Source organism: Haemorhous mexicanus, chromosome 2 (genome assembly GCF_027477595.1).
Source record: "Haemorhous mexicanus isolate bHaeMex1 chromosome 2, bHaeMex1.pri, whole genome shotgun sequence".
In the NCBI taxonomy this organism is placed as follows: Eukaryota; Metazoa; Chordata; class Aves; order Passeriformes; family Fringillidae; genus Haemorhous; species Haemorhous mexicanus.
Genome location: NC_082342.1, coordinates 15809975 through 15836611, shown reverse-complemented (window position 1 = coordinate 15836611; position 26637 = coordinate 15809975). Strand labels below are relative to the sequence as shown.

Sequence of the window (26637 nt, the reverse complement as noted above, 5' to 3'; positions counted from 1 at the left end):
AGAACAGCTGTTTTTATAGCATTGGTTCCAGTTTGGTCTTCCTACACATGTTGCTGCATTGTGTGCCCATTCACTGCTGGAGGATATGGGGAAGAGGGATTCATCTATCACAGCTTTGCTTGTCTTTCCTTCTTTTCCCTGGCTCCATGTGGGAGAGAGCCAAGTACCTCTTACAGGTAGGCAGAGGCTTAAATGTGAAACATGGAAGAGAATGTAAGGTAACAGAATGGAATGGAAGAAAATTCCATTGGAATGGAATGGAATGGAATAGAATGGAACAGAATGGAATGGAAGATTGGGACTGAATAGAATGGTATGGAATGGAACAGAATAGAATATTGGAATAGAACACAACAGAGTAGAATACATTAAAATTGAATGGATTGAAATAATTGGAATGGAATAGAATTGGCAGACTGGAAAGAAACAGAATAGAATGAACGGAACAGATTAGAAATGAATGGAATGGAATGGAATGGAATGGAACGGAATGGAACAGGACAGGATGGGACAGAACACAATAGAATAGAATAGAATAGAATAGAATAGAATAGAATAGAAATAGACTACAATAGAGTAGAACGGAATGGAATGGAATGGAATGGAATGGAATGGAATGGAATGGAATGGAAACCCCAGACACCACTGAAGTGGTGCTCTCCTGCAAAGCCACCACCTCCATGAAATAATTCCAAACCATCTTCTCTAAAATCTAACCACTGGGTAACAAACTAAATAATTCAATCTGCTTCTGGATACCAAACACTTCAGCACTTAAAATTTTGAGCAGGAAATCAATGTTGCATCGCTACAGTCCATACTGGCAGGATATGACTAGTGGTGGAGCTGGGGACATGGAAAACAGATTTCTGGAATTTTATCCTTCTAACAATTTACAGTGATATTAGTAATAGAGGCAAAAAAATATATTCACCACACAGGATGTCAAAATTAGAGCAAAATTCAACCGGAAGCACAAATGTTACATCCATTTAAATTTTTCCAATTCAAACATTCTGGTAACATAGACAGGAGCATAGACAGTGTCCTGGGCTGATCTCACAGTGTGGGCAGCAGAGTGAAGTGGGGATTTTGCCCCTCTGCTCTGCTGAGGTAAGACCCCACCTGCAGAGCTGCCTCCAGCCCTGGGGTCCAACATCAAAGGGATGTGGAGTTGTTGGAGTGAGTCCAGAGGAGGCCATGGAGATACTCCAAGAGCTGGAGCCCCTCTGCTCTGGAGATTGGCTGGGAGAGCTGGGGGTGTCCAGCCTGGAGAAGAGATGACTCCCAGAAGACCTTAGAGATCCTTCCAGGGCCTAAAGGGGCTGCAAGAGAAGGGCATGGAATGACAGGACAAGGGGGAACAGCTTGCTACTGACAGAGGGCAGGGCTAAGATTCAAGAAATTCTTTTGAGGGCAGTGAGGCCCTGGCACAGGCTGCCCAGAGAAGCTGTGGCTGCCCCATCCCTGGAAGTGTTCCAGGCCAATTTGCATGTGGCTTTGAACAGCCTGGTCTAGTGGAAGGTACCCCTGCATTTGACAGAAGCGGTGAAACTGGATGAGCTTAAAACGCCCTTCCAACCCAGACTTGTGACTCCATGACCTTGACAGGTCCCTCTCAGTGCAAAAGAAGCCCTTTCTAAGGGCAGCACAGCCACACAATGAACCCTCTGATGACCCTCCCAGCATCCCTTTTACTGCCAGCCCAAAGCTGGGATGAGGCATTACCTTTTTGATGTCCTTATGGATGTACTTGGCCGTCTGCTTGGCCAGCTCTGTTTTACCTGTTTCGGAGAGAGAAAAATAAACTTGCATTAAACCAGGTCTGTTCATCAGCTCTGCTAACACCAGGGCTGGAACTTCTTGCAACAAATATGTGTATTTTCTTTGGGAAGTGGGTATTGCTGTTTTATCTCCAGGATCACATTCAGTGGCGTTCACAGCCTGGGCAGGGTGAACAGATGCATTAGAATAGCAGCATCTCTGCATTGGCTCCTTCAGCTTTAATTGACTCTCGCATGATGGGAACAAAGCTCTTGATTTTTTTCCACAAAAAGATGTTGATAGATCAGAGTTTTGCTATATTGGATGGATCAGATTTTTCTACATTTACCCTCAATCTTCCAAGTTCCTTGTGCAATGCCTTGTAATCTTCAAAATAAAGAATTTCAAGGAAATGGGGTGGTTTTTCTTTGCTTTATATAAGATGACAGTAAAAAAATTCTGGGATTAGGAACAACCAGTAATGGAGCAAATCCAGCCTGGAAGGCATTTATAGAGGCTTGGGAGGCATTTATTGAGGGTGAACACATGTACCAGCTCATGCCAGGCCATGTCCTGTTCTCCCAGCCCATCCATTTGGGGAAAAACTTCATTGAAGAGGCAGTTTTATGGAAGTGTGGATGCCAGAAAACTTCTCTTCCCTGCTGCTACCCCCCAGCATGACACTGCTGGCTTTGTCAGGTTGATTAGGGAAAGGACTGGGCCAATTTTGGCTCCCGGGTGATCAGCAAAGCTGAGGTGAAGCCAGTCACCCCTCTGGAGGATGGATGCTCTGGGGGTTCACACTTGTCCCTTGCACACCTGTCAGAAGTGCACTGCACATGCATCCCTGTAGGATTTACTTGCACACTGAAAAATAAATGAGCAGGGACAGAAATAACTATTCTGAAGAAAAAAGCCCACGTGTTTTAAAAAGGAAATTAGGTTAAAAAGTACATTCTTACTGGAGTATTGTACATCCACTCACAGCTGTATTGCAGGGACAATAGATCTGGTGGGTCAGATCCGTAAATCACCAAGAAAAGGGCTACAAATATGGGAATTCATGGGGTTGCTCTGATAAATCTCTGCCAAAATTTTGCATTTGATTTCAGTTTGAGCTTTGCTGACTTTGGATGATGCTGGATCAGAGCTCCTGATGTGTAAGGATGCAAGAAATTATGTTTCCTATAAAATAGAAAGAGAGAAAAGAAAAGAAAAGAAAAGGAAAGGAAAGGAAAGGAAAGAAAAGAAAAGATAAAAGAAAAAAGAAAATAAAAGAGAAAAGAAAAGAAAAGAAAAGAAAAGAAAAGAAAAGAAAAGAAAAGAAAAGAAAAGAAAAGAAAAGAAAAGAAAAGAAAAGAAAAGAAAAGAAAAGAAAAGAAAAGAAAAGAAAAGAAAAGAAAAGAAAAGAAAAGAAAAGAAAAGAAAAGAAAAGAAAAGAAAAGAAAAGGAGAAAAGCCCCCATGGAAGTCCATGGGAGTGGAAGAGCCAACAATTTACATCCCTGAGTCTTTAGATATCCTCTAGCAGGGCAATGAAGTATCAAAAATATTTTATCCTGATTTTATACAGCTTTATAGCAACTTATTTGGAGTGAAGGCCTGGTACTGTTCTGCAGCAGGACAAAAATCTCACCTGTGCCCCTTTAACCCCTCCAGCACTGGAGCATCAGCACCTTCTTGAGCCCTTTGGGAGACAGTGGAGGCAGGAGAAGCCCTGAGGCTGTTCCAAATGTCACAGATCAGTTACTTTGAAGCTGTTTTGTTGGGGTTTTTTTCCACAACTAAAAGTCATTTTGACCATTTCATGAACTGATCAGCTGTCATGTGGCATTTGATTGGGCTGGAGGACAAATCTTATCGGTGTCAATAAAATCATGTCATTCCAAAGCAATCTGTGCCCACAGGAGCAAACAAGCAGAGATTCAGTTTGCAGGCAGCAAATTTCTACTATTATCCCACCATTCCCATTGGAATAGAGGGGTTTTCACCAGAAAGTTGTTAAAGTAATACTTTTACTCTGAAAAGTGCCCCTTTTTGAGACTTGGAGGGGGAGCTGTCCTCTGGGATAAAACAGCATGAGCCTGAATGTGACTGTGTGTGCTGGTGTCCAGCTGTGGTCACCCTGCTGGAGGATGGGTGACCCGCTGAAAGATGACAGTGTGTTTAACTGGTATTTCATTCAGACCCTGCAGCCCTGCAACAGCTTCCACCCCCTCTCCTCAGGGCTCTCCATCCCCCTCACCACAACCCAAATGTTACCTATTCCAGATGATCCCAAGAAAAGAAACACCAGCGGGTGCTCCTCATCATACCAGCCATTTTCCTTCCTCCGAATAGCTGCATTTGAAGACAATGAAAACAAAAAAGAGGTGGGGGAGAAGCATATAAATCAATGCCACAAAGCAAGTGTAATTATCACTAAGTATACACTATGTTTTACTGCTCTCTACCCACTCCCAGTCCTCCCTGCCATTAGCGCTCTCTAATTTGATTAGCTAGCCAAGGCCCCAGAGACACCTAATAAGGTTAGCATGGATTTGGAAAGCTGCCCAGAGCAGATTTCGGATAAAGTTTTCCAGGATGTGCACTCAGCGTTGCCAGGGAGATGGTGGAGGGGGGGGACAAGGATGGATGGATGGACAGAGGGATGGAGAGGCACTCTGCCTCACCAGCTCCCAAGTGCAACCTTTCTGTGAGGAAAAAACATCAGTTTTGAAGAGGTTTATAGGTTATTTCTGGCATGGAATGGGAAGAAAGAGGTGGCTGAAGGTCACAAAAGCTCTGAATTGGTGCAAGGATTGGGAAAAGTGTGGTGATTATCTCAGTGCCTCCCTGGATAGCAGCATCCAAGTGCATCCTGGGTGAGATACCAGTGGAAAATTTTACAAAAGGCAAGAGCCCTGATTCCTTCCCAAACTCCCAGTCCGACCAACACAGCCCTTTCTCAGGACAGACATGGATGTGCTGTGCAGAGTGGGTGATAGCTCCTATCCCCATGGGTGCCCACTGCTCCCCAAGGTACTCTTCAGCCCCACAGAGCAGCCTCAGGCTCTGTGAGCATGCTCACCAAACCAGTAACATCACCACACTGGGCTTATTTGACGGAGGAGGAACTGCTTCTGAGGCCAAAAGATCAAATCTCATCCTCTGCTGGCTGGATCCGGTCTCTGGAACATGGAAGTGGTTTCCCTGGATCAGACCAGCTTCCAGTTCAATGTGAGAGATTAACTGACATCCCAGCCTTTCTGCTTTATCTGCAGTATTTCAATTCAGCCTGTAAATCTTGTAAGGTGTTTTGTAAAAGAGAACATGCACTGTACAGTCTCAGGACCCCTCAGACCCAGCAAGGTCTCATGACAGGCACACGGCACCCCCAGATCCAGCTGAACCCAAAATGTGGCACATTAGGAAGCAGGGCATGAAAATGGCAAGATGCCCAAAAATTGTAACTGACAAGGAATTTGAAAGTAGTGGGGGAAAACAGCAGCACTGTTCTGATGAGCAGAAGGAAAACACTGGAAGAGCTGTGCCTTAAAGCTCTGGGAATGCTGCTGCACACAGGCATGGCAAAGCTCGGCCTCTGCTGCCTTTCAGTGGTGTCCACAACAAAAACAGGAATAAAGCCAAGAAAGAATAAACCCACTTCTCCTTGTGACTGTCAACCTCAAAACACAGCTCCCTCATCTTCTTCTGGCCACTTTCCTGGGTCTCAGCCTCTGTCCTTGTGCCTCAGTCCTGTGTCTCCCTTGAATAAGGCACTGGCTGGCTCTGTGGGGAGCTATGGGTTTGTTTTCTTCCCTGAGCTGGCAGAAGAGCACGAGAGTGGTTTTTAAAACTGCAGAATTCTTAATTTCAATCTCAAAGTCAGTCCATAAAACCCTTTTCTTGATGGGGTATGGTAAATAGAAGACACCTAAAAAAAGGCATCCTAGGCATGGCATGCCACGAGTTCTTCCTGCATGGGAGAAGAAACTGACACGGGAAATAAATAGAGCCATTTTGCACATAAAAAGATTTGCATAAAAAAATATTTAAACAATATTTCCCTTTTGAAAATACTAAGAAATGGAATGTCACAGCCTACAGCCTGACATGGAAATGATGCCTGTGCCAGCAGGGACACACTGGGAAGATGTTAAACAGCAGCAGCATATTCCAGCAGCTGGAGTTTATAGATGCATGGAGGGGTCTCATGGGAATTTGGAACTGCATGAAACTGAGCTCGTCAGAGTCCATGCTTATACTCCAGGAGACCCAGGTAGCAGTGGAGCCAGCAGATCCGATGAGGATTAGGAAAACAAGAGCAAAGCCTCACGACAAGAACAAATCAATGAGCTGAGGTTAATGATGAGGGGTGTGAGGAGTGACCTGACCACAGTCATTAAGTATCTCCCCAAGAAGGCACTGAACTTGCTCAGCTACAGAGAAAATTAAGGTGCTCCAGGGCCTGGAGTGAGAGGATCAAACTACAAATAAAGCAGAACAGTTTTAATAACGAAGGTGATTAACCACTGCAGCCACTTAGAAAGAGAGTGGGACTGAATTCCTAATCCTTGTAAAGTCTGCAGGGAAAGTCAGAAGGGCTTCCCAAAAGGCAGTCGTAGCTCAGGATGAAGATGAAGGTTTGCATCTCTGTCCAAACATCAAAAAAATGCCCAATTTAACCTTAAATCCAAGACATGTAGAATCATGTAATTGTAGAAGGGTATGGGTTGGAAGGGACCTTAAAGACCATCAGTTCCAACTCCTTCAGAAATGGGACTGAGTGCTGGGATTGTGCATTTAGTGGGAGCTGAACCCCAGTGCCTCAAGAACTTGCCATTCCATGCCTGGACACAGGCAGATGCATTACCTGTCCCCCTGGCCATGCTAATGAGTCCTGACTCCTGCCAAGGCTTAATTAGCTTGGGCACAAGGCCAGATGCAGCACTGGCTGGTGCCTGGCTCTGTCTCACCCTGCCTGGGCATATCAGCATGAGAGACCAGCTTGGCTGCAGCCAGCAATCTGATTCTGTTCAAAATCCTGGGCAAAGACTGGTGGGAATCCCATCCTGTCCTTCAGCTGCTCCCTGGCCATGTCATCCCCGGAAACAGCCACCTGACAGGGAAGTGCAGAGAAGGGTCTGTGATGCATCCCTCTGTGTGCCCTTCCCAGCACTGCACATGTTCCTTTTCAACCATTTACAGCAATGAACGGGAGGTCAAACACCTGGGGTGGGAAATTTCATAAAAACTGATGGGGAGTAACACAACCGCCAATAATTCCTGCAGCTATCTCAGCTAAGATAATAATGGTAATAAAAGTAATAAACTTCTGCTTTGGGGCATGGAGTGACCACTCACAGGGTCAAGCACGTTCAGGGTCCAAAGACAGTGGGGTTAAGTGCTGCCTTCTTCCCCTCCCCTCTGCAGAAGGATGCCAGAGTTTATGGATAAATACTCAAAGCAACTCCAGAGATATAAAGCATCCCTTAAAAATCTACCATAAGGTTAGAGCTTAGATTCAGCATGTGATCTCTGTCAGAAGATGCTGAGCATCATATTTAAGAAGAAATTCTTTCCTATGAGGCTAGTGAGGCACTGGCACAGGTTGCCAAAAGAAGTTGTGCCTGGAAGGCCAGGCTAGAACTGGGCTTAGAGCAACTTGGTCTAGTGGAAGGTGTCCCTGTCCATGTGAGGGGGTTGGAATGAGATGGGCTTTAAGGTCTTGTCTAAGCCAAACCATTCCATGGTCACTAGTCAGCAGCTTAATCAGATCAACAGAATGATAAGGTGTAAATGCTTCTCTACAAGCAGCCTGAAAATGATGAGCTATTTCAGCACATAGCACTCTTGAAGTTTGGAAAAACTTAAAAAATCTGGATATCCCTAGGGAAGGGACACCACTCCCTAGGTTCTACCACTGGGGCTGATGGAGTGCAGTCTCTCAGGCTGTCCAGTGCAGTGTTCAGCTTCAGCAGTAGGAAGAAAAGCCCCATCCCAGGGCAGTGCAGTGTTCAGTTTCAGCAGAAGGAACAGAAGCCCCATCCTGGACCAAAGCAGAACATCAGTGCCAGTTCCCAGGGTGAAAATCTCAGCTAGGAAAGCCACAGAAACACTCTTCTCCTTGGAATCTGCACTGCCAAAGCAGCTGCTAGCCACGCTGGCCGCTCTTCATTGTCACCCAAGCATGAAATCCATGCTCTGCCTCTGGGAAAGCTGCCCCCTTCCTTCCTCCTGGCATAAATAAATAAATAAATATCAGGAGGGAGGTCACACTGCTGCGCTGAAATCTCATTATGACATTCAGGCCCAATGTCCAAAACAAGAGCCTGATGATGATGACGCTGGGGCCTTCTTCTGCGGAGCTGTTCCTGGCATTGCTGCCGTGCTCTCACTTTATTTCGTCCATCTGTAACAGTGTGACTGCAGCCCTGCGTCTCCAAGAGGCCCTTCAGCCCGCTATTGAACTGATAAATTCACTGTATTACTTTACACAAATCAATACCCCAGCAGTTATCAGCACTTGATGTGACTGAAATTGGTTTCAGCCAATTTGTGAGTGTAATAAATGTCCATTTATCAAATCAATTCATTCTGCGGGGCTCCTCGGCCCGTCCAGGTTTGGGGTACCGCAGGGCGAAGGCTCTGGGGCCAAACCTGTCCTGGAATCATTGCTTCCATCCAGGTACTGCACTGACGCTCCAGGGTATGCAGCACTCCCAAAGAAGCTCTCTTCCAGCTCTGCTGCTGGTAGCTCAAGGAACCCCAAATTAGATCAAAGCTGCATCCTTGCAAAGTTTCACCTGACCGGCAGGCAACACGCATCAAAAAAAAGCCCTCATAAAGGATCCTATATTGTCCAAAATAACCCCAGTTTCCTTTGGACCAGAACAGGATGATAATCTTCCTCATTCATTTCCCAGTTTTGAAACACTGACTGATTTTCAATATAATAGCAGCTAAAATTGGGAATTTTATAATTAAAACATAGATTTTTCTGAACTACCCTTTCTTCAAAATCCCTGAAAAATAAACAACACTTTTCCTTCCTCACTCCTTATTCAACTTCAGGAAGAGCTGGAACAGATTGCTTCAACCCTCATGGTTTATTCCCCCTGAAAAGGGGAAGTGGTAGGTTTGAACCACCCTACTTCTAAGTGAGTACTGACCAGCAAACATGGTATGTCCATATAAAAAAGGTATTCTTTAACTGGCATAATAATGTTTAGGATATTAGACAAAAAAAAAAAAAACCCCACACAGATATATATTTGGAAAAAATGCCTCCTTTAGCTTATAACTTCAGAGAGGAGATGTTGCTGATCCCTTCTGCCTCCTCATCTTCCAGTGAAAAAGCAAAGCAGGCCTAATCAGATCCAGAGCTCAACCATTTATGGAAGTGCCTGGAAACACAACCCTAAGCCTTTTAGCTGCTCATTTGTATGTACCAGTTAGAGAATCCCAGCAGTTCCTGAGATGGCAGCAATGACCTGTCTGTTTCTGATGTCAGGAGATGGAATATTTAATGGGGATTTAGTCAAGATCAACTGAACATCTACACCCGTCGAGGGGGTGGCCAAGCTGCCTCCCACCATCAACCAGTCAGGCACCAGTAGAAACCTTGTATGCTGGGAGATGCCCAGTCACCATCAGATAACCATCATCCACCTTCTCCCAGTCCTGTCTTGCTCCACATATCAGAAAAGAGTGTTGCAGGGCTTGGATATATCCTATGGAGGCAGTGGTGAAGGATTTTCCCTCTGTGGCAGTGATGCTGTGCTGTTGAGGCTGTGGCTGCAGTGGGCTCCCCATCAGCGTTCCCGGTGCATCCCCTTGCAGGGGGTTGCTGGGATAACAGCTGGACTTGGTGATCTTAGAGGGTTTTTCTAAATTATTCCATAATTCTGTGACTCCATTCTATCCCCATCACTCCAGACCTTGTGCTTCTAACCCCAGATCACACGTTTTCTTTGTATTCTGGCTAAGCCCCTCTGGAGACTGTTTGGATCATGCACCGAGTGACGGATTAAATCCAATTATTCAATTAAGGCACCAGTTATAAATTAAACATATCAGGCAGGCTTGGTGAATCTGAAGATGTGGTGTGTGGCAGGCCTGCTCACCAGCAAATGGCAGTGGTGAGGGCAGAACAGAGGGATACAGGGTCCACAAAGCGGCAGGAAAACCAGCTGGGCACAAAATAAATAGCAAAGATAGAGAGGAAGTGCTTGAGAGAGAAAGTCCTGTCTTAAAATTCATCCTTCTGGACAGAAAACAAAAAGAAAAGAAAATGAAAAGAAAAACTGGACAGAAGGGAAAAGGGGGGGGGAGGAGGGGACAGAGTCTCCCACTACCTTTTGGTCCAATATCCTGAGGCTGTAGGGGTATCAAGCACATTCCCTATAATTCAATAAGAAAAACCTCCATAAAGGCAAGGACGTTAATGCGCAGAAACGCCACCTGTGTCAGGAACAGGCACTGCCCATTAATCACAGCTCCCCAATTAGCCGGGCTGCTGCCCCCAGGCGCAGCCGTTCTCTGAACACACAGGGTGGCTGTTGTTTTTGCAGGAGTGTAGACTCCTTCCCGGCTCCTTCTCAGCTCCCAGCCCACACTGGGCTCCTCTTTGTTAAGTGAAGGCAATGGGTTCGTGTTTCTGACAGCATGTTCCTTGTGATTCTGCCCTGGCCTCAACAGCTCTTATTTTGCTGTCCCATTTTCAGGCATTAACTGGGATGCATGTATGGGTCAGGAATTATTGACAGGATCCAGAGGTTTTGGACTGGCAAATCAAACCTAGCCCAGATTGCTGGAGCCTTAATTACATGGAATCACAGAATGGTTTGTGTTTGGAGAGAGCACCAAGCTCATCTCATTCCGACCTTCTGCCATGGGCACGGACACCTTCCACTAGACCATGCTGCTCCAAGCCCTGTCCAACCTGGCTTTAAACACTTCCATGGATGGGGCATCCACTGTGAATTCCCCAGCAACCTTGCAAGGCTGCCCAGAGGCAGCCTCAGATCAAGGCTTGAGGCAACAGCTTGTCTTCCCTGTGGAGCATGTGTGGGAGGGCAGAGTTGGCAGCATGTGAAGGGTCCTACCTGCCCCCACTGTGGCTATGGCATTCTCCTGACCAATGATGTGCTCCTTTAGCCGCTGTTCCAGTGGGAATCTCCGCCGTTCCTCCACCTCCCTCCTGCGCTGCTCCTCCTGGAACTGTGGAGGGAAGAAAACATATGGATCAGAGAGTTTACTTTTTGGGTCACTACACAGATGTCAGAGCCCTGTATGGGGATCTCTCTGACATGGAGCCAGAGCATCCCCAGGGCAGATGCAGTTTGGTCTGGATGCACCAGGCCTAGCAAGAGGAAATTCCTGAATCTGTCATGGATGGAAGCTGGAGTGAGTGGGAATAGGGATCCTGCTCTGCTGATGGGAAACCAGACCCTGTGCTACCTCTGTACTGGTGACAGAGGGAACAATGGCACTGCTCAACAGCTCTTAATCATTAGGTGCTGTTTATTTTGGGAAATAAAGTCATGACTGTTCTACCTAGATTTGTCTTCCTACCCTCCAACCATTTCCTGTTCAAAGACTCCAACCACATCCTGCAGAGATGGCAGAGTATCACTGTGCCCTACATCCAAGAGAGCTGGAGAGGGACAGTGGACAAGGGCATGGAGTGACAGGACAAGGGGGAATGGCTTCCCATTGAGGATTAGATGGGATATTGGGAAGAAATTCTTCCCTGTGACGGTGGTAAGGCTCTGGCACAGATAGCCCAGAGCAGCTGTGGCTGCCCTATCCCAGGTAGTGTCCAAGGAAAGGTTGGATGGGGCTTGGATCAACTTGATCTAGTGGAAGCTGTCCCTGCCCACAGCAAGGGGGTGAAATTAGGTGAGCTGTAAAGTCCCTTCCAACCCAAAACCTGTGATTCCATGATCTTTAGAAAGGCTGCTGAGCACTCTTCTGTCCACAAGCTGAGCTCAGACATTTCCAACTGAGACTATGCTTTGGGAAAATTCATCCCCCAAGGCCAGACTCAGATGAAGACAGAACACAAAGACCCCATGGGGTTTGCCAAGTGAGTAACTGCACCCACAGAACAGTCCCTGTCATTGAACCTACCTCACTAAGGGAAATACCCTCCACCAAAGCCAGAAGGCAGGTGCCAAAGCTGCAGCAGGATCCAGCTGCTGGAGCTGGAGTGGATAACCTCCAGCCAGGCTGCTGACATCTCCCGGGCTAGCAGTGATTCTGACAGAAGTTAAAAAATAATAAATAGCGAACAATCCAATTTTGGCTGGTGCTATCAGTCTCACGTGTAATAGAGATGCCATGAGCCCTGATCCTCACACAGAGCAATAACTTCCTTGCAGATCCCAGTGGAGCAGCTCTGGGACAGACATCCTGCCTGTGCTGATCCCTCCGGCACTGGGTACGACCTCACCATACGTCTGTGTCTGTAGGATCCTGACCAATCTCTTCTCTCTCTCTCCCTCCTCTCTGGCCTTTTGGAAGATGAAGGAATGTGATCAGTGATGTTAGGACACCCAATGATTCCCGTGGGTTTATGGAGAGTGGGTAAGATGTGCAGGAAGAGAAGGAAGGGATACCCATCCTCTGCAATGCCCTCTCCCTCCCTCCTTGGAAAACTGACACAGTACAACTCCTGTGCACAAGTACCGTTTTCTGCTCAGGATCTGTTCTGGAGAGCCCTGCACTCATGCCAGCTACTCAGTGGGCCAGAAGTGCTAACACAGCTCTTAGCTGGGTCATGCAGCTGGCCTGGAGCATCCTGAGCATCTGCCTTAGCTTACACTGTACAGGGGACACTGACACAAGAAAACCCACCAAGAAAAATGTATTTTAGATCCATTGGTGACAGAACCTCCAAGAAAAAGCCCCACTCATCCTGGACTTAACATAAGACTCCACTCCTCTCTCATCTGCTCCCCTCACCATACACATCCAGCTGTTCCCACCTTCTCGCTTCGTGGTGTACAATGGTGTTGGTGGGGATTGTGTCCTCACCCTGCAGCAGCTGATCTTCCATTGTCCTGATGACCCTTGTCTGGCTCAGCATCAGCACTTAAGTGGAGCACAATGGTGCTACCTGCTTAGAGAGCAATACAGGGAGCACTGCTCTGCTCTTATGTTGGAGGCAACCAGACTTCTGCACTCACCGGGTTAAGTAATTCTCCTGATGCAAGGCCAAAAGCATGAGAAATCTTAATTATTAAAATGAGAAGGACTCAGTCTGTGCTTTGGCAGGTGATAACAGCTGTCTGCCTGTCACTGGGGTGGGCATGACAGTCATGGAGTCACAGAAGGGCGATCTTAAGAAATCTTATAGACCATCCCACTCCAACCCCTTTGCCATGGGTAGGGATACCTTCCACTGGATCTGGCTGCTCTAAGCCCCATCCAACCTGGCCTTGAACACTTCCAGGCATGAGGCAGCCACAGCTCCTCTGCACAATCTGTGTCAAGAGCCTCACCACCCTCACAGGGAAGAATTTCTTCCCAATATCTCATTTAACTCTGCCCTCTGTCAGTGTGAAACCATTCCCTCATGTCCTGTCCCCTCAGGTCCCTGTCCAAAGTCCCTCTCCAGCTCTCTTGCAGCCCCTTTAGGCACTGACAGGGAGTCTAAGGTCTCCCTGGAACCCTCTCTTCTACAGGCTGAATACTCCCAGTTCTCCTAGCCTGTCTCCAGAGCAGAGGGGCTCCAGCTCTCAGAGCATCTCCATAGCCTCCTCTGGATCTGCTTCAGCAGCTCCACGTCCTTCTGATGTTGGGAGCCCCAGGGCTGGAGGCAACTCCATAGGTGGGATCTCACCTGAGTGGAGCAGGGGGGCAAAATCCCCACCTCACCTGCTGCCTATGCTGTGGGATCAGCCCAGGACATAGGGGGCTTCTGGACTGCCAGCATGTTGTTTTAAAGAAGAAAAGTGGAGAATAAAATAACTGAACTCTTTAAGAGCAGGAGGGGTAGAATTATCTGCTGGGTAAATGCTCTCTTGAGCCCAGCACCAATAAGGAAACCTGCCCTGAACAGTTTGAAACTTGCCTTGGTTTTTATGCTTAAGTAATAGTTGAAGGAGAGAAAGGAAATATATCTCTGGAGCTGTTCCTGAGGAAGATGATTGTACTTGTATATAAACCAGCAGACTGCCAAGCCAGCCTGTGATGAATATTCAGCTGGGGGGAAACTGGTGCTCCCGGGGTTTCATCCTCCCCAGCAGCCACATTCCACCGAGAGTCTTTGAGAATTTATTGCTCATTTTAATCACTGCTAGAGAATGAATAGGCAGAACTATTACGGGATGGACATATCCCATAGATTTTATTTACATATCCTTGTGACAGAATAACAAGGAGTTTCATATGTATTTTTAATTTATTTTGATTTCCTTTATTCTTAAAAAAAAAAACAAACCAGAACTCTGTGTGTGCTTTTCCTGAGCTTAGACCACACTTGCCTGGTGTTGAGGACTCTTGAGTTGGTTCCCAGCGCTACACAGTCTGAAGAAATTAAAATAAGCTCTTCTGTATCTATGATGAAAAGGGAGGGAAAGCACTTGAAACTGGTGTCTTTCCTTTGTCATTGGAGGGATAGCAGCGCCTGGACTGAGCTTGGCTCTCGCAAGTCTGTCTTTGCCATTCAGCTCCCCTCTGCACCCTATCAGACCCATCTGGTGACCGCCCCTGTCTTTGTCAGGGTCTGATGAAGGATTTTTAAGGAATATTTTGGCTAGGAAGAGCATACAGCTGCTTTTGCCCTTCTGGAAGCAGCAGTGTGAGACCTCCTGACCAGAAGCTGGTGTCCACTTAATCCCAGCCATCACCTTTGATAGGCCTTTCCAAGAAAACAAGCCTCCAGCTGTGACTCACATGCTTCTTTTTCCATCCTAAACAGCCTCAGGTTGCTGGTTTAAGCACATTTCATTAGAAAAATGTCTCTTTTGGTTATTTGAAAGCTGGCTGTTGCCTAATCTGGCCATAACCTTCTATGTGGAGTTTGGAGTAGTGAAAGCTCATTTTAACCTTTCTTAAACCCACAAGAACACCTCAAGATTTTTTTGGCCTTTCCTATGGAAGAATCCCTCTCCAGACCTCCACAAAGCTATCACAGCCTAGCTCATGTCCCTGACATCATCTGGGCTCCTGTTTTGCACTAGTATTTAAAATTCTTTTTCCTGTAAGGTGAAAGACACTGTCACTCTTTGCAGGTTTTATGCCAAGGTTTGGTTCTGCTGATGCTGTGCTCATGGAGCTCTTCCCTCAGAGTGTTTTCTCCTAAATGCAGCCATGATTGGGAGGGATGCTGGAGGGATAATGGATAATGAAACTGATGAACATGGAGGTACTCCAAGGGCTGGATCACCTCTGCTCTGGAGACAGGCTGAGAGCTAGGAGTGTATACCCAGAGAAGGGCAGGCTCCAGGGAGACTTTAGAGACCCTGCCAGGGCCTGAAGGGCCCCAAGAGAGTTGGATTGGGACTGAATAAGGATGTGGAGGGATAGGACAAGGGGGAATGGCTTCTCCCTGGAAGACAGAGGGCAGGATAAGATGGGATATTGGGAAGAAATTCTTCCCTGTGAGGATGTTGAGGCCCTGACAAAGGTTGCCTATAGAAGCTGTGGCTGTTCCATGACTGGAAGTGTTCAAGGAAAGATTGGATGGGGCTTGGAGCAACCCGGTCTAGTGGAAGGTGTCCATGCCCATGGCAGTGGAGTGGCACAAGATGAGCTTTAAGATTTCTTCCCTTATGATTTTATGAAAACCTGCTCTCAGAGCTGCCACAGTGACAGTGCTACTGGCTACAAAAGTAGCCATCAGGACCACAGAGGGCAGCCATGGCAGCATTTCCTTTGCCAGGAAGGAGTATGGAGAGCCCCAGAGGAAAGATCACTGTGTCCCTACTAAGGACAGAAGATTATTTAGCACTGGGGAATGTGGTTCTGAACTCCTGCCTGAGAGATGACTTTAATAGGTGAGCACAGACAGTGCAGCAGTTGACACCTGGCCGGTTTATTTCATGGTAATACCTCCTAAGTGCAGTAATTGACAAAGTTATAATTACCTTCATCCTCCACTTGTGCTAAGTTCTTAGCCTCAGGTTTTTAGCATGCAAGTTTAAATTTCAAACCCATAGAAAAAACACGGAGGTACACAATGTTAGAGGAACTTTGCAGCCAGGAACAACCTGGTCCCCTTGTGCCTCAGCTCCTGCTCTTGTGGTCTGGTGACAAGGGAATGCCCCTTATCTGGGAGTCCCCTGCCCTAGCTGATCTGTGCTGCTTGGAGAGATGATCTCCAAGCAGCTCACAAGGCATCACAGAAGGGTTTGGGTTGGAAGTGATCTTAGAGCTCACCCAGTTCCAACCCATCCCATGGCAGAGGCACCTTCCACTAGACCAGGTTGCTCCAAACACCACCTAATCTGGCCTCGAAAATTTCCAATGATGAGGCATCACTTGCCACTGCTGTGATGGCCTCTCCTACCCACTGATAATTCATTGAACAAGGCCTCTGCCCAGGAATTTTAAATCCCTGAGATCTAGCTGCAGATCCCTCATTATCTAGTAGCCCACAGCTCCACAAATGTACTGACTCCTGGCATTTCTATTGGAACCATGATGGCAAATGTGATTCTTTTCCTTCTTTAAAATAAATGGGACATGGAAGCTGAAGGGATGAGATTCCACCATGGAAATGAGTGCCTTTTACCTTAGGTTGGTGCACATGAACACCTAGGTCCCAGGCCATAGTTGGACTCTGATTCTCAGCCCTGCTTGTCTGACAGTTTCAGAAACAGAGTAAAAACAGGCTCTGGATTTTACTGCATCCAGGGGTTACAGAGCAGCATTAATGGTTCTGGGCAGGTCACTCCTGAGTGAGAAATGGTAACTTGGAAGAGGAAGGCACAGCCACAGTTAAAATACTACAAAAGCAGATGTTTTTCCTTATGCGTCATGTTCTTAATTTTAAAGACTTCTTTTGGAAAAGGATGGAGCTGTAAGGGTGCTAAGGTGGCCTTCCATCACTTGCACACTAAAATCATAGAATCATAGAATGATTTGGGTTGGAAAAGAGCTTTCAGATCATCGTGTCCAGCTGCCCACCCAGCACTGCCAAGGCCACCACTAACCCATGTCCCCATGTGCCACATCCACACAACATATTTCTAAGTGTTCTTGCAGTGGGAAAGGAAACCCAAACTGGCCAGAATCTCAGGCTCACCTTTGCCTCTGATGCTCTCAGAAGGTTCATGACCTCCCCTTCACGGGCGTAATCCAGGGGTGTGTGTCCCATTTCATTCTTCTGCAGGGGGTTGGCACCTGACAGCACAAGAAATGAGTAAGATCAGGAGCTCAGAGTTCAGTCTTGGGGCAGAAGGAGCAGGAAGCACATCCTCTCTGTGTCCCCTCCTAACCTTTGCTCTGGAGGGTGTCTGGATCAGAAAGAGAGGATGTACAACCAGCGGTTACAAGCATGGATCTCCAGGGAGGAAGAAAAGGGATTGTCACTGCTAACAGCTGGCTTGCCAGTGAAGAGTGTGGGAGCCACATGGGATCATTACAGCTTCAATTGGATACGCTGCCTGCGCCAGCTGGAGCTGAAGCTGGAGCTGAAGCTGGAGCTGGCTGTTGCCTGTGGACCAGCTGCTCCACTGAGCTCCTGGCGCACTTCTGGGGGAAAATCATACCCTTCCTTGCAGTGTAATTAAAAAACCCCCCAAACCAACAAATCCCAAAGAATGAGCTAGACTGAGTTGGATGGTCATCCCACAGAAACACACACACATGGAGAGAGCTCTCTCCTGGATACACTGGATTGCAGAAGAGCATTCCCTGTCAAACTGGTCCAGTTGCAGTGATGGGAAGTATACGGAGGCAAGCTCAGTGATATCAGGAGACAGGGGTAATGGCAATAGCCAGAGGGGCAAACAAGGTCTTGGGATTCATCTCTGACTCTCAGTATCTCAGGAGCTGTCTCTAAGGCAGAGACTTGTCACTAACACTGGTGCACTCCACGACCCCACAGCAGCTCCTAACTGCAAGAGTTTATGAGAATGAACCTTCAAATTGGTCCCAAACTCCCCAAACTGGTGCTGAAACTGACCCTCCCACTAGTAATCAAGCCTTGGAAAGCAATCTGGTGGAGGAAGACCCCATAACTGTGCTCAGCAGGTCTGGGATGTCTTCTATTCCAATCCTTCCACTGCAATTCTGTGCAATGTGCTCCTGCCTGAGCAGGGAAGTTGGTCCAGATGACTGGTGTCCCTTCCAGCCTGAATCATTCTGTAACCCTGCTGAAAACATAGGAGTGAGACAAGTACCTTGGCAGAGGCAGACCAAGCTGCTTCGGTGCCATGAGATAGTGTAAAGCACCAGGAGTGCTCAGTAAGGGCAAGCAGCAATCAGAACAGATGAATGAAGTAAGGGGAGTCTGTGGGAGAGGAGCCGCAGAGATTAGCCACTCCTAGGCATTGGCATCAAGGAACTATATTTGCTTACAGAATGAAAAATGTGCTCCATAAACATTCGACATGGACTAATTTCTATGGCAAGCCTTGTCTTCACAAATAAAGACCATGATCAAGACAGGTGAGATTACACACTGCCGGGGCTGACTGCTCCATACACATTAAAGAGACAGTGATCCCCACCCCCGCCAAAACCCACCTGGGTCTGTGCAGTGACCAGTGGGGCATGTTCCTGACTTCTCCAAATGATGACATACTCGAGGCTAGGCGTGCTTTCATTTCTGATGGAGGGTTTGTTTGGCTTTGCCCTGGATCTATCAATAATGGCTCTCCAATATTGGCCTAATCCCCCTGTTAATGGCTTTGACGACTTGACTAATTGCTGCAATAATTGATAGAACCCGACTCCTATAACTGGTCGATTCCAACCTCGAGTACCGGCAGCAATAAAATATTATGCTGCCATAAATAACAGTATCACTTGGCTTGCTAATAGAAGGTAAAAGTGGCCACTGGTCTGTCAGTGCCCTGGCTGACCCCACTCCACAGCCCCACCTCCTCTCCTGCCCTCTCCCACCCTGTGCCACAGGCTGCAGCAGTATCCAAGGGGACGTCAACCTTCCACGACTTAATAGAAGGCAATTTGTCACCTCCCACTCGCTGTCTGTAGCTGGAGATGGACACCTGGGCAGCACCTCAGGCTGTATGAGCCTGTGGCCTCCTCCCACCCTCCATGCTCATATTAGAAGGCCCCGGCTGATAATATTTGATAAATAGCGTGGGGGTTCTCTCCCTGCACCCGCCCAGCATTGTGGCGCTGCAGCAGCTGCAGAAGGTCACTCATTGGGGAAATATGTTTCTGTCAGTGGGATCGAAAAAAGTTTAGTGGAGTGACAGGCCTCAATTTTTCAAATTTTATTAACTCCATCCTCTTAACAATTTGTCTTGAATTCCTTCAGATTCTGGATAACTGTCAATAGAGCTGGCGACGCAGCAGATACTGGTACTTAGGTCCCCCACTGCTGTCAGGGTAGGGATGAGGACGGCAAGAGGAGGGAGAGATGGCAGGAGGAAAAGGTGAATGCCAAAGGGCACAGACAGAACCTGGAGGAACATCCCAGTGATGCTCCCTGTGTCCTCGGCAGCCCCAAGACCCTGCTTTTGTCACTCCATCCTGTCAGGGCAGAAGACTAGCAGATCTGAGCCTGCTGCAGCCAGAACAAGGTTCACACTTCTAACAGACAGGACATGGCGCACAGTGGCATTGGAGCCTCATACGGACAGCCAGAGAATGACACTGCTCCGAAGAGTGGACAGATCACAGCTTGAGAAAGCCCTGAGTACTGGGACAAGGAAAGGACTCTTAAGGACCTTGTTTCACAGCCCAGCCAGATGGTGTGAAACCTCCTGCTCCTGGGCATACCCACAGGCAGCCTCTGTCTGAGTGTCTGGGTCCTGAGCTGTTCCCAGCAGTGGGTGTGGGAACAGAGAACTAGCATGACACAGTCCCTGTCTGATGCCACTCCAGAGGTCCTGCCTGCAAATGAGCTGGATAGCAGCAGTGGCCTGTGGTGACCTGTGTTACAGAAAGACAAGATGCCAAAATGTTCAATGTCTCCTATCTTCCTTCTTTGGTGTCCAGAAGGTACAATATGGTGGAGGTGGAAACTGAGGGCTTGCACAAGTCTCTGGCACAGAAGACTGCACTGGTTCAGTCACGAAAGTCGGGGAAAGCCATTCTCCCACTACAAAACCATTCAACAAGGACAGAATCACAGAACATTTTAGGTATGAAAAGTCCCCTGAAACCGTTGAGTCCAACCATTCCCTCAGCACAGCCAGGGCCACCACTAACCCACGTCCCCAAGTGCCACAACTACATGGCCAACCCTTTCAGGCATGGGGACTCCACCACTGCTTTGGGCACCTGTGCCAGGGCTGGACAACCCTTCAAGGGAAGGAATTTTCCCCATATCCAATGAAAACCTCCCCTGGCACAACTTGAGGCCATTTCCTCTTGTCCTGTCTATCACTTGTTATCTCACAGAAGATACAAATCCCCACCTACATAATACAGCCATGGCATAAAGTCACTCTCCCCAGTATAAAATGGGAGAAGTTTGAAGTCATTTTCCCCACTATAAAACATTCATAGAATCACAGAATTGCTGACTGGTTTGAGTCCAAAGGGACCATAAAGACCATTTATTTCCCACCCTCCTGCTATGAATAGGGATGCCATTCTCCCCAGTATAAAGCCATTAAATGAGTACAAAGCCATTTTCTCCAGTATAAAGCTATTCTCTCCAATACAGTACCCCAGCACTGAGTTTGTCCAGAGTGGAGGGTCTGAGCACACTTGGCTCCTGGGCAGGACAGGTACAGGCAAGGCCTGGGTACAGAAAGCAAGGATGGAACCTTGAGGGCACTTCTCTCTGCTCCTCATGGCACTGCACCCAGGAGTACCTCAAGATCTTTTACCAGGCTCTGTGAGCACCTATTCTGCCTAGGTCCCTACCTTGGACCCATCCTGTGCTCCAGCACACTGAGGGGATTTGGGGAGCATCCCTTTCCCTGCAGCAGACTCTGCTGGATCCAATATCCCAGAAGTGAGTGGGAAATAAACTTTTTTTTTCTGTAGAAGGGAACTAAATCCCAGAAAAAGGATCCTGGGAGTACCTAAGCCATGGCGGTTGCTGCTGAGGGTGCTGGAAGTGGACACACTGAATGGCCATCACCTTAGACCAGGGTACCCCCAAGTGCCACATCTACACATCCGTTAAGTCCCTCCAGGGATGGGGACTCCACCAGTGCCCTGGGCAGCCTGTGACAGGGCTGGACAACACTTTCAGGGAAGAAACTTCCTCTAATATTCAACAAAAACTTCCACTGCTGCAACTTGAGATTGTTCCTTCTTGTCCTGTCACTTGTTGCCTGGGAGAACCTGGTTACAACCTCCTTTAGAGTAGTAGTAGAGAGTGAGAAGGTTCTACCTGAACCTCCATTTTTTCCCATGAGGGGCACAAAACCAACCCCAAGATCTGAGGTGTGACCTCACCAGTGCCCAGTACAGGCATCAGTCACTGTCCTGGTCCTGCTGGCCACACTTATTGGTGACACAAGCCAAGATCCCCTTGGTCTTATTGTTCACCTGGGCACACACATTGCACCTGCACCAGCTCCAGTTCCACCACATCAAGCACTGCCTATTGCACAGCCCTGGGCTGGCAGCAGCCCTCACAGAGCTCTAGGGAACAAGATCTGTGCTCCTTTGGTCCAGTGGCCTCACTCTCAAAACACAAGAAGCCTTCCAACCTAAATTTGTCCAGCCAGATTGAATGGGTCTTAGAGCAACCTGTTCTAGTAGAAGGTGTTCCTGCCCATGGTAGGGCATTGGAACTGGATGAGTTTAGGTCCCTTCCAATCCAAATCAATATGTGATTCTGTGAAGGAAGGATTTAGACTTAACTAAGAATTAAATGTTTCTGGGGTAGAGTTTACACGGAAGAGCAGATACCCAGAGCTCTGAGATGAATGTCAGATGCTGACAAGGGCAGGTAGCAGCCAGCAAGGAGAGGTTCTCTTGGAGGTGCAGCTTAATGAGTGTTCCCAAACCTTGTGAACCAGACTCAACACAAATCTTTATGTACTTGGACAGACACAACAGTCTCAGGACCAGGGTGCATAAGCTGGAACAGAAGCAAAGGAGACTGGTCAAAGCAGCATGTAAACTGGACTGCAGGATAGGACTGAGCCCTGCTGGTGGAGTGGTGAGGTCAGCTGTTAAAGACTGGAAAAAAAATGAAGGTAAGAAAGGCAATCATATGAGCCAGTGACACAGGATTAGTACAGAATGAAATGCCCTGACCAAACAGGGAAAATGCAGCATGAAGGTCACCCCTCTGAGACACTGAAGGGCACTGCAACACACAGAAAACTAGCCCAGGGACTGCAAGGATAAAGAGCACAACACCAATAAATTGTCAAACTGGTGGAAATCAGAGACTAAGAGCTCTGGCAGTCAGAAAGTTTCCAAGACAAGATGCAAGCCTTAATTCAGCCTTTGACAAAGCAAAAGACTTTCTCCAAACTTCAGCTCCTAAGTACCACACTGCAATGGGACACATGTTCATGCCAGACTTCCTCACCAGAAAGTCCAGCAAAGAATCCATGGCCAAGGAGCTTTGTCCCACAAGGGGAAAACATGGATCTTGCTTGAAAGAAAGCAGCAGCCCACCAGCAGGTAACTGTCAGAAGCATGGAAATAAAGACTGAAGAAACCCATGATATTTATTGAAGTTCTTATCATAAGAAGAGTTAGGACCTTCTCCTAAAGGAGAAACCACACCACCATCCTTTCAAACCCAGGGCAGATGAAGAAAATCCAATGAAGTGTTTGCTCTGGAAAATTAAATGTAAAAAACCCGCAGGCAAAAAGGGATTGAAAAAAAGCCCCTTCTTTAGGAATGAAAGTTAGGACATCTGAGCCTTATTAGAAGCTGGAAGTCAGCCTGAGACAGTGAGTTTCCGTAAGTGATAAAGATCAAGGCCAGGCTGGACAGGACTTGGAGCAACCTGGTCTATTGAGAGGTGTCCCATCCATGGTGAGGGTTTGTAACAAGATGAGCCTGAAGGTTGCTTCCAATCCAAAACTGTTCTCTGATTCTACAGCAAATGGGAAAGTTGCAATAGAAGAAATAGGGCAAGAATGAATGAATGAATGTCTTAAATGTGTGCACCTTTCACTCTTGCTTTATTGGAGCCTGAGTGTAATTTGGTCTATGCCTACTTGACAACTGCATGTGAAAACAATCCACCTGACTCCTGACGCTTGTTTTGTAAGGTAAGAGAGAGGAAACTACAAAATCATACTCTTCCTATATATCCATCACCCTTTCTCCATACACCCATGTGTGCAGAGCTCTTAAGATCATGCCAAATATGTTGTCACTGTCAAATTTGTCCCCAGAAACACTTCAAGAGGGATCTGTTTACTCCCTTGTCCTAAGGGAAAGCTATTCCTAAGTGCTTCAACACAGACAGAAATGTGCTGGCACTTTGGACTCTTATTGCTCTCACCACAGTGGGATGCTGGATGCCTTGATGCTGGGATATGATTGGTTTCTAAATCCCAGTTTCATAGGATTTTAATTACTGGTCTGGCATGGTAGGGAGTGGAACTGGCTGCGGTCAGACGAAGGATCGATATGCCGGCGCAGAACATATTGAGCCTCGGCACTCGCAGATGCTATTGCACTATTTAATCATCTTTTGCAAAATTTACAGTGCAACAGAAGGAATCAATACGGAATTTATCCGATTCCCTTGTAAATATGAGCATGGAGAGGGAGAGAGGATGTCAGGCACTCTGGCATGACAGCTGGTCAGGGCAGCAAACCTCCACAACAGACCACCCAGGACAGCTACCATGCCTATGACTCACCAAAAAGGGCCCAGCCAGCCACTGGGACTTGCATTTCTGGGGACAGCTGCACCACAGTGGCTGCATTTGTATGCTCTGACCTGCTTGTAAGCTAAACCTTGCTCCAGCCACTCTAAAAGAAAAATGGGAGGAAGCCACACAGGTTGTGCAGAGCCTTACTCTGCACAGTGTGGTTTGCAGAGCTTGTCATACAGTCATAGAATAGCTTCATGTAATTTTCTGGGTTGGAAAAGCCTCGCCAGACCATGAAGTCCAACCACTCTCTCAGCACTAACCTATGTCCCCAAGTGCCACACCCACAAGGCTTTTAAATCCCTCCATGGATGGGGACTCCACCACTGCCCAGGGCAGCCTGTGGCAAGCCTGAACAACCCTTTTGGGGAAGAAATTTTCCCCATATCCAAATTAAACCTCCCCTGGCATAACTCGGGGCAGTTTCCTCTAATCCTGTTGCTTGTTATCTGGGAGAAGAGCCTGACCCCCACCGGACTCCACCCTCCTTTGAGGGAGTTGTAGAGAGGGAGGAGTTCTGCCCTGAGCTCTTTTTTACTGTGCTAACTGCTGACTGCAGAAAAACCTCAATGTTACTTTCTCCAGAAGTGTTAAAACCAAAGCTCTCTCCTCTCTGGAAGTGGCTGCTGAGGGGACCTGAGAGCCTACTCTCTAGGGATATCCTTTACTCTCCCTCTGGAAGAATGGACCCTTTTAATCTGGGATGCAACAGAAAACACTCCAAGATATATTAAGCAGTAGTTAATAAGAAATTAATTGAGTTAGAAAAACCCAATTAATTAGAACCTGATTTTTCCAGAGAATACCATAAGCACTTTTGCTTTCTGATGTCCAAAGCCCATCCCTTGCAATGCTGGCTCCATAATCTGTTTACCCATCACTCACCCTACTCACAAGATCTGCAATTACATTGGACTGAGGAGACGAGTGCACAACATTATGAACAAATGCACTGGGCTAAATTTACTAGCAAATCGAGTTCAGCAGACCAGGTTATTGCAGCTTCAGCTAAAATGTTTTCACAAATGTGTGTTCATTTCTTCCTCTCTCTCTTTCACATCTAATTAGAGATGAGAGACTCCAAGATTGCTGAAGAGGACTTTTGGACAAGGGCAAGGAGTGACAGGACAAGGGGGCGTGGCTTCCCATTGACAGAGGGCAGGGTTAGATGGGATATTAGGAAGAAATTCTTCCACGTGAGGCTGGTGAGGCCCTGGCACTGGCTGCCCAGAGAAGCTGTGGCTGCACCATCCCTGGAAATGTTCAAGGCCAAGTTGGATGGGGTTGGAGCAATCTAAATTAATGGAAGGTGTCCCTGCCCATGGCAATAGGGTGGAATGAGAAGACCTTTAAGATCCCTTACAACCCAAACCATTTTGTGATCATGCGATCTCCCTGCGGATGTATTGCAGGAGGCATTTCCAATGCAGTAACAGCCTGGTCAGCCTGTGTGCTGGCTCTAGGAGCTGGGAGCAGAGAGGAGGATTCCTGAAGATGGGAAATAGAAAGCAGGGCAGTCAGGGATGAGGAGAGCACTGGGGAGAATGGGGGACATATGGAGCCTGCTCAGGTTTGGCAGGAGGGCTGGTGTTGGTTTCTGCAGTGGGGATAGAGAGAGGGGAAGTCCCACGAACTGGCATGGGTCAATCTCTGAAGGAAGGAACTGCTCTATTTTTAGGCAAGGGTAGGAAATACAAGCCCCTACCCACCTACGTGCAGCAGCAGAGTAGTGCACTGCCACACAACCGTGTAGAAGCAACACTTCCACACATCAGCAGATGACAGTTCAGACAACCCCTTGCTACACGCACACACACACCCCCCAAACACACCTTGGAAAAGCTCTTGGAAATTAATTTTGAGATCCTAGAAAAATAGCAGCTGAGCTGCTACACACCAAGGGAACCTTGCTTCTAAGCTTCTTCCTGTGCCTATTTTCTCAGGTGTATACATAGGCAAGTGCTCACAATATTCTGATTTTGCATTTTGAAAGCTCCAGCCTAAGACGGTTCCTGCAGCATCTTCTTCTGTGCTCTGTCTAGTGTAACTTTAATTTACTGAAAGGTTACCACAGCTACGACAACTCTTCCCAGTACAAGGCTGTGAAAAGGGAACAGTTTCTTGTGCTGGGAGAAGGGTCATTTACCTGCAGGGCAAATCCCTGAGCAGCAGCAGTGCTGTCCCTAGCTCTGAATCACAGAATCACAAGATTGTTTGGGCTGAAGAGACCTTAAAGCCCACCTCATTCCACTCCCCTGCGATGGGCAGAGACACCTTCCACAAGACCCAGTTGCTCCCAGACCTATCCAAACTGGCCTGGAACACTCCCAGGGATGGCACAGCCATAGCTGCTCTGGGCAACCTGTGCCAGAGCCTAATCACCCTCACAGGGAAGAATTTCTTCCCAATATCCTGTCTAATCCTGCCCTCTCTCAGTGGGGAGCCCTGACTTGTCCTGTGACTCCATGCACTTACCCAGAATCCCTCTTCAGCTATCTTGAAGCCTCTTTAGGCACTGGCAGGTGCTCCACTGTCGCCCTGGATCCTTCTGTTCTCCAAGGTGAACAACCTTAGCTCTCCCAGCCTGTCTCCAGAGCAGAGGGGCTCCAGACCTTGAACAATCTCCATGACTCTGGTAACATGAATCAGTGCCTCCCTGCGTTTCAGCAACAGATTCTGGAGCAGAACCACTTGTAGAAGGGAGGTTGATGTTGGCTATGCTCCATGGCAGGGTTACGCCATTGCCAGAAAGCTGCACCTTTTAATACTGGCTATTTCACTTAAATACTGACATAATAAAAGCTCCCTCTAAAACAAGGGGATTTCTGTCACCAGCAAGCTGGTGACCCTGCCTGCCTTCCTCTGAGCCAAACACAAAGTCCCCGGAATCAATTGTGCCTGCAGTAGCAACTGGCGCACTCTGCGGATGCGAGCG

The 26637-nt window shown here is 47.5% G+C and overlaps 1 protein-coding gene across 2 annotated transcripts in view; it reads right to left on the bottom strand.

The window, feature by feature from the left end:
- CLPB (ClpB family mitochondrial disaggregase) overlaps positions 1-26637 on the bottom strand; it is a 73551-nt gene that overhangs the window by 10967 nt on the left and 35947 nt on the right. For both annotated transcript variants that reach the window (XM_059873650.1, XM_059873659.1), the window contains exons 6-9: positions 17002-17099; positions 10853-10967; positions 4026-4103; positions 1729-1784 (exon numbers count right to left, since the gene is read on the bottom strand). In XM_059873650.1, the coding sequence (XP_059729633.1) occupies positions 1729-1784; positions 4026-4103; positions 10853-10967; positions 17002-17099 (347 nt within the window). The remainder of the gene's footprint in view (positions 1-1728; positions 1785-4025; positions 4104-10852; positions 10968-17001; positions 17100-26637) is intronic.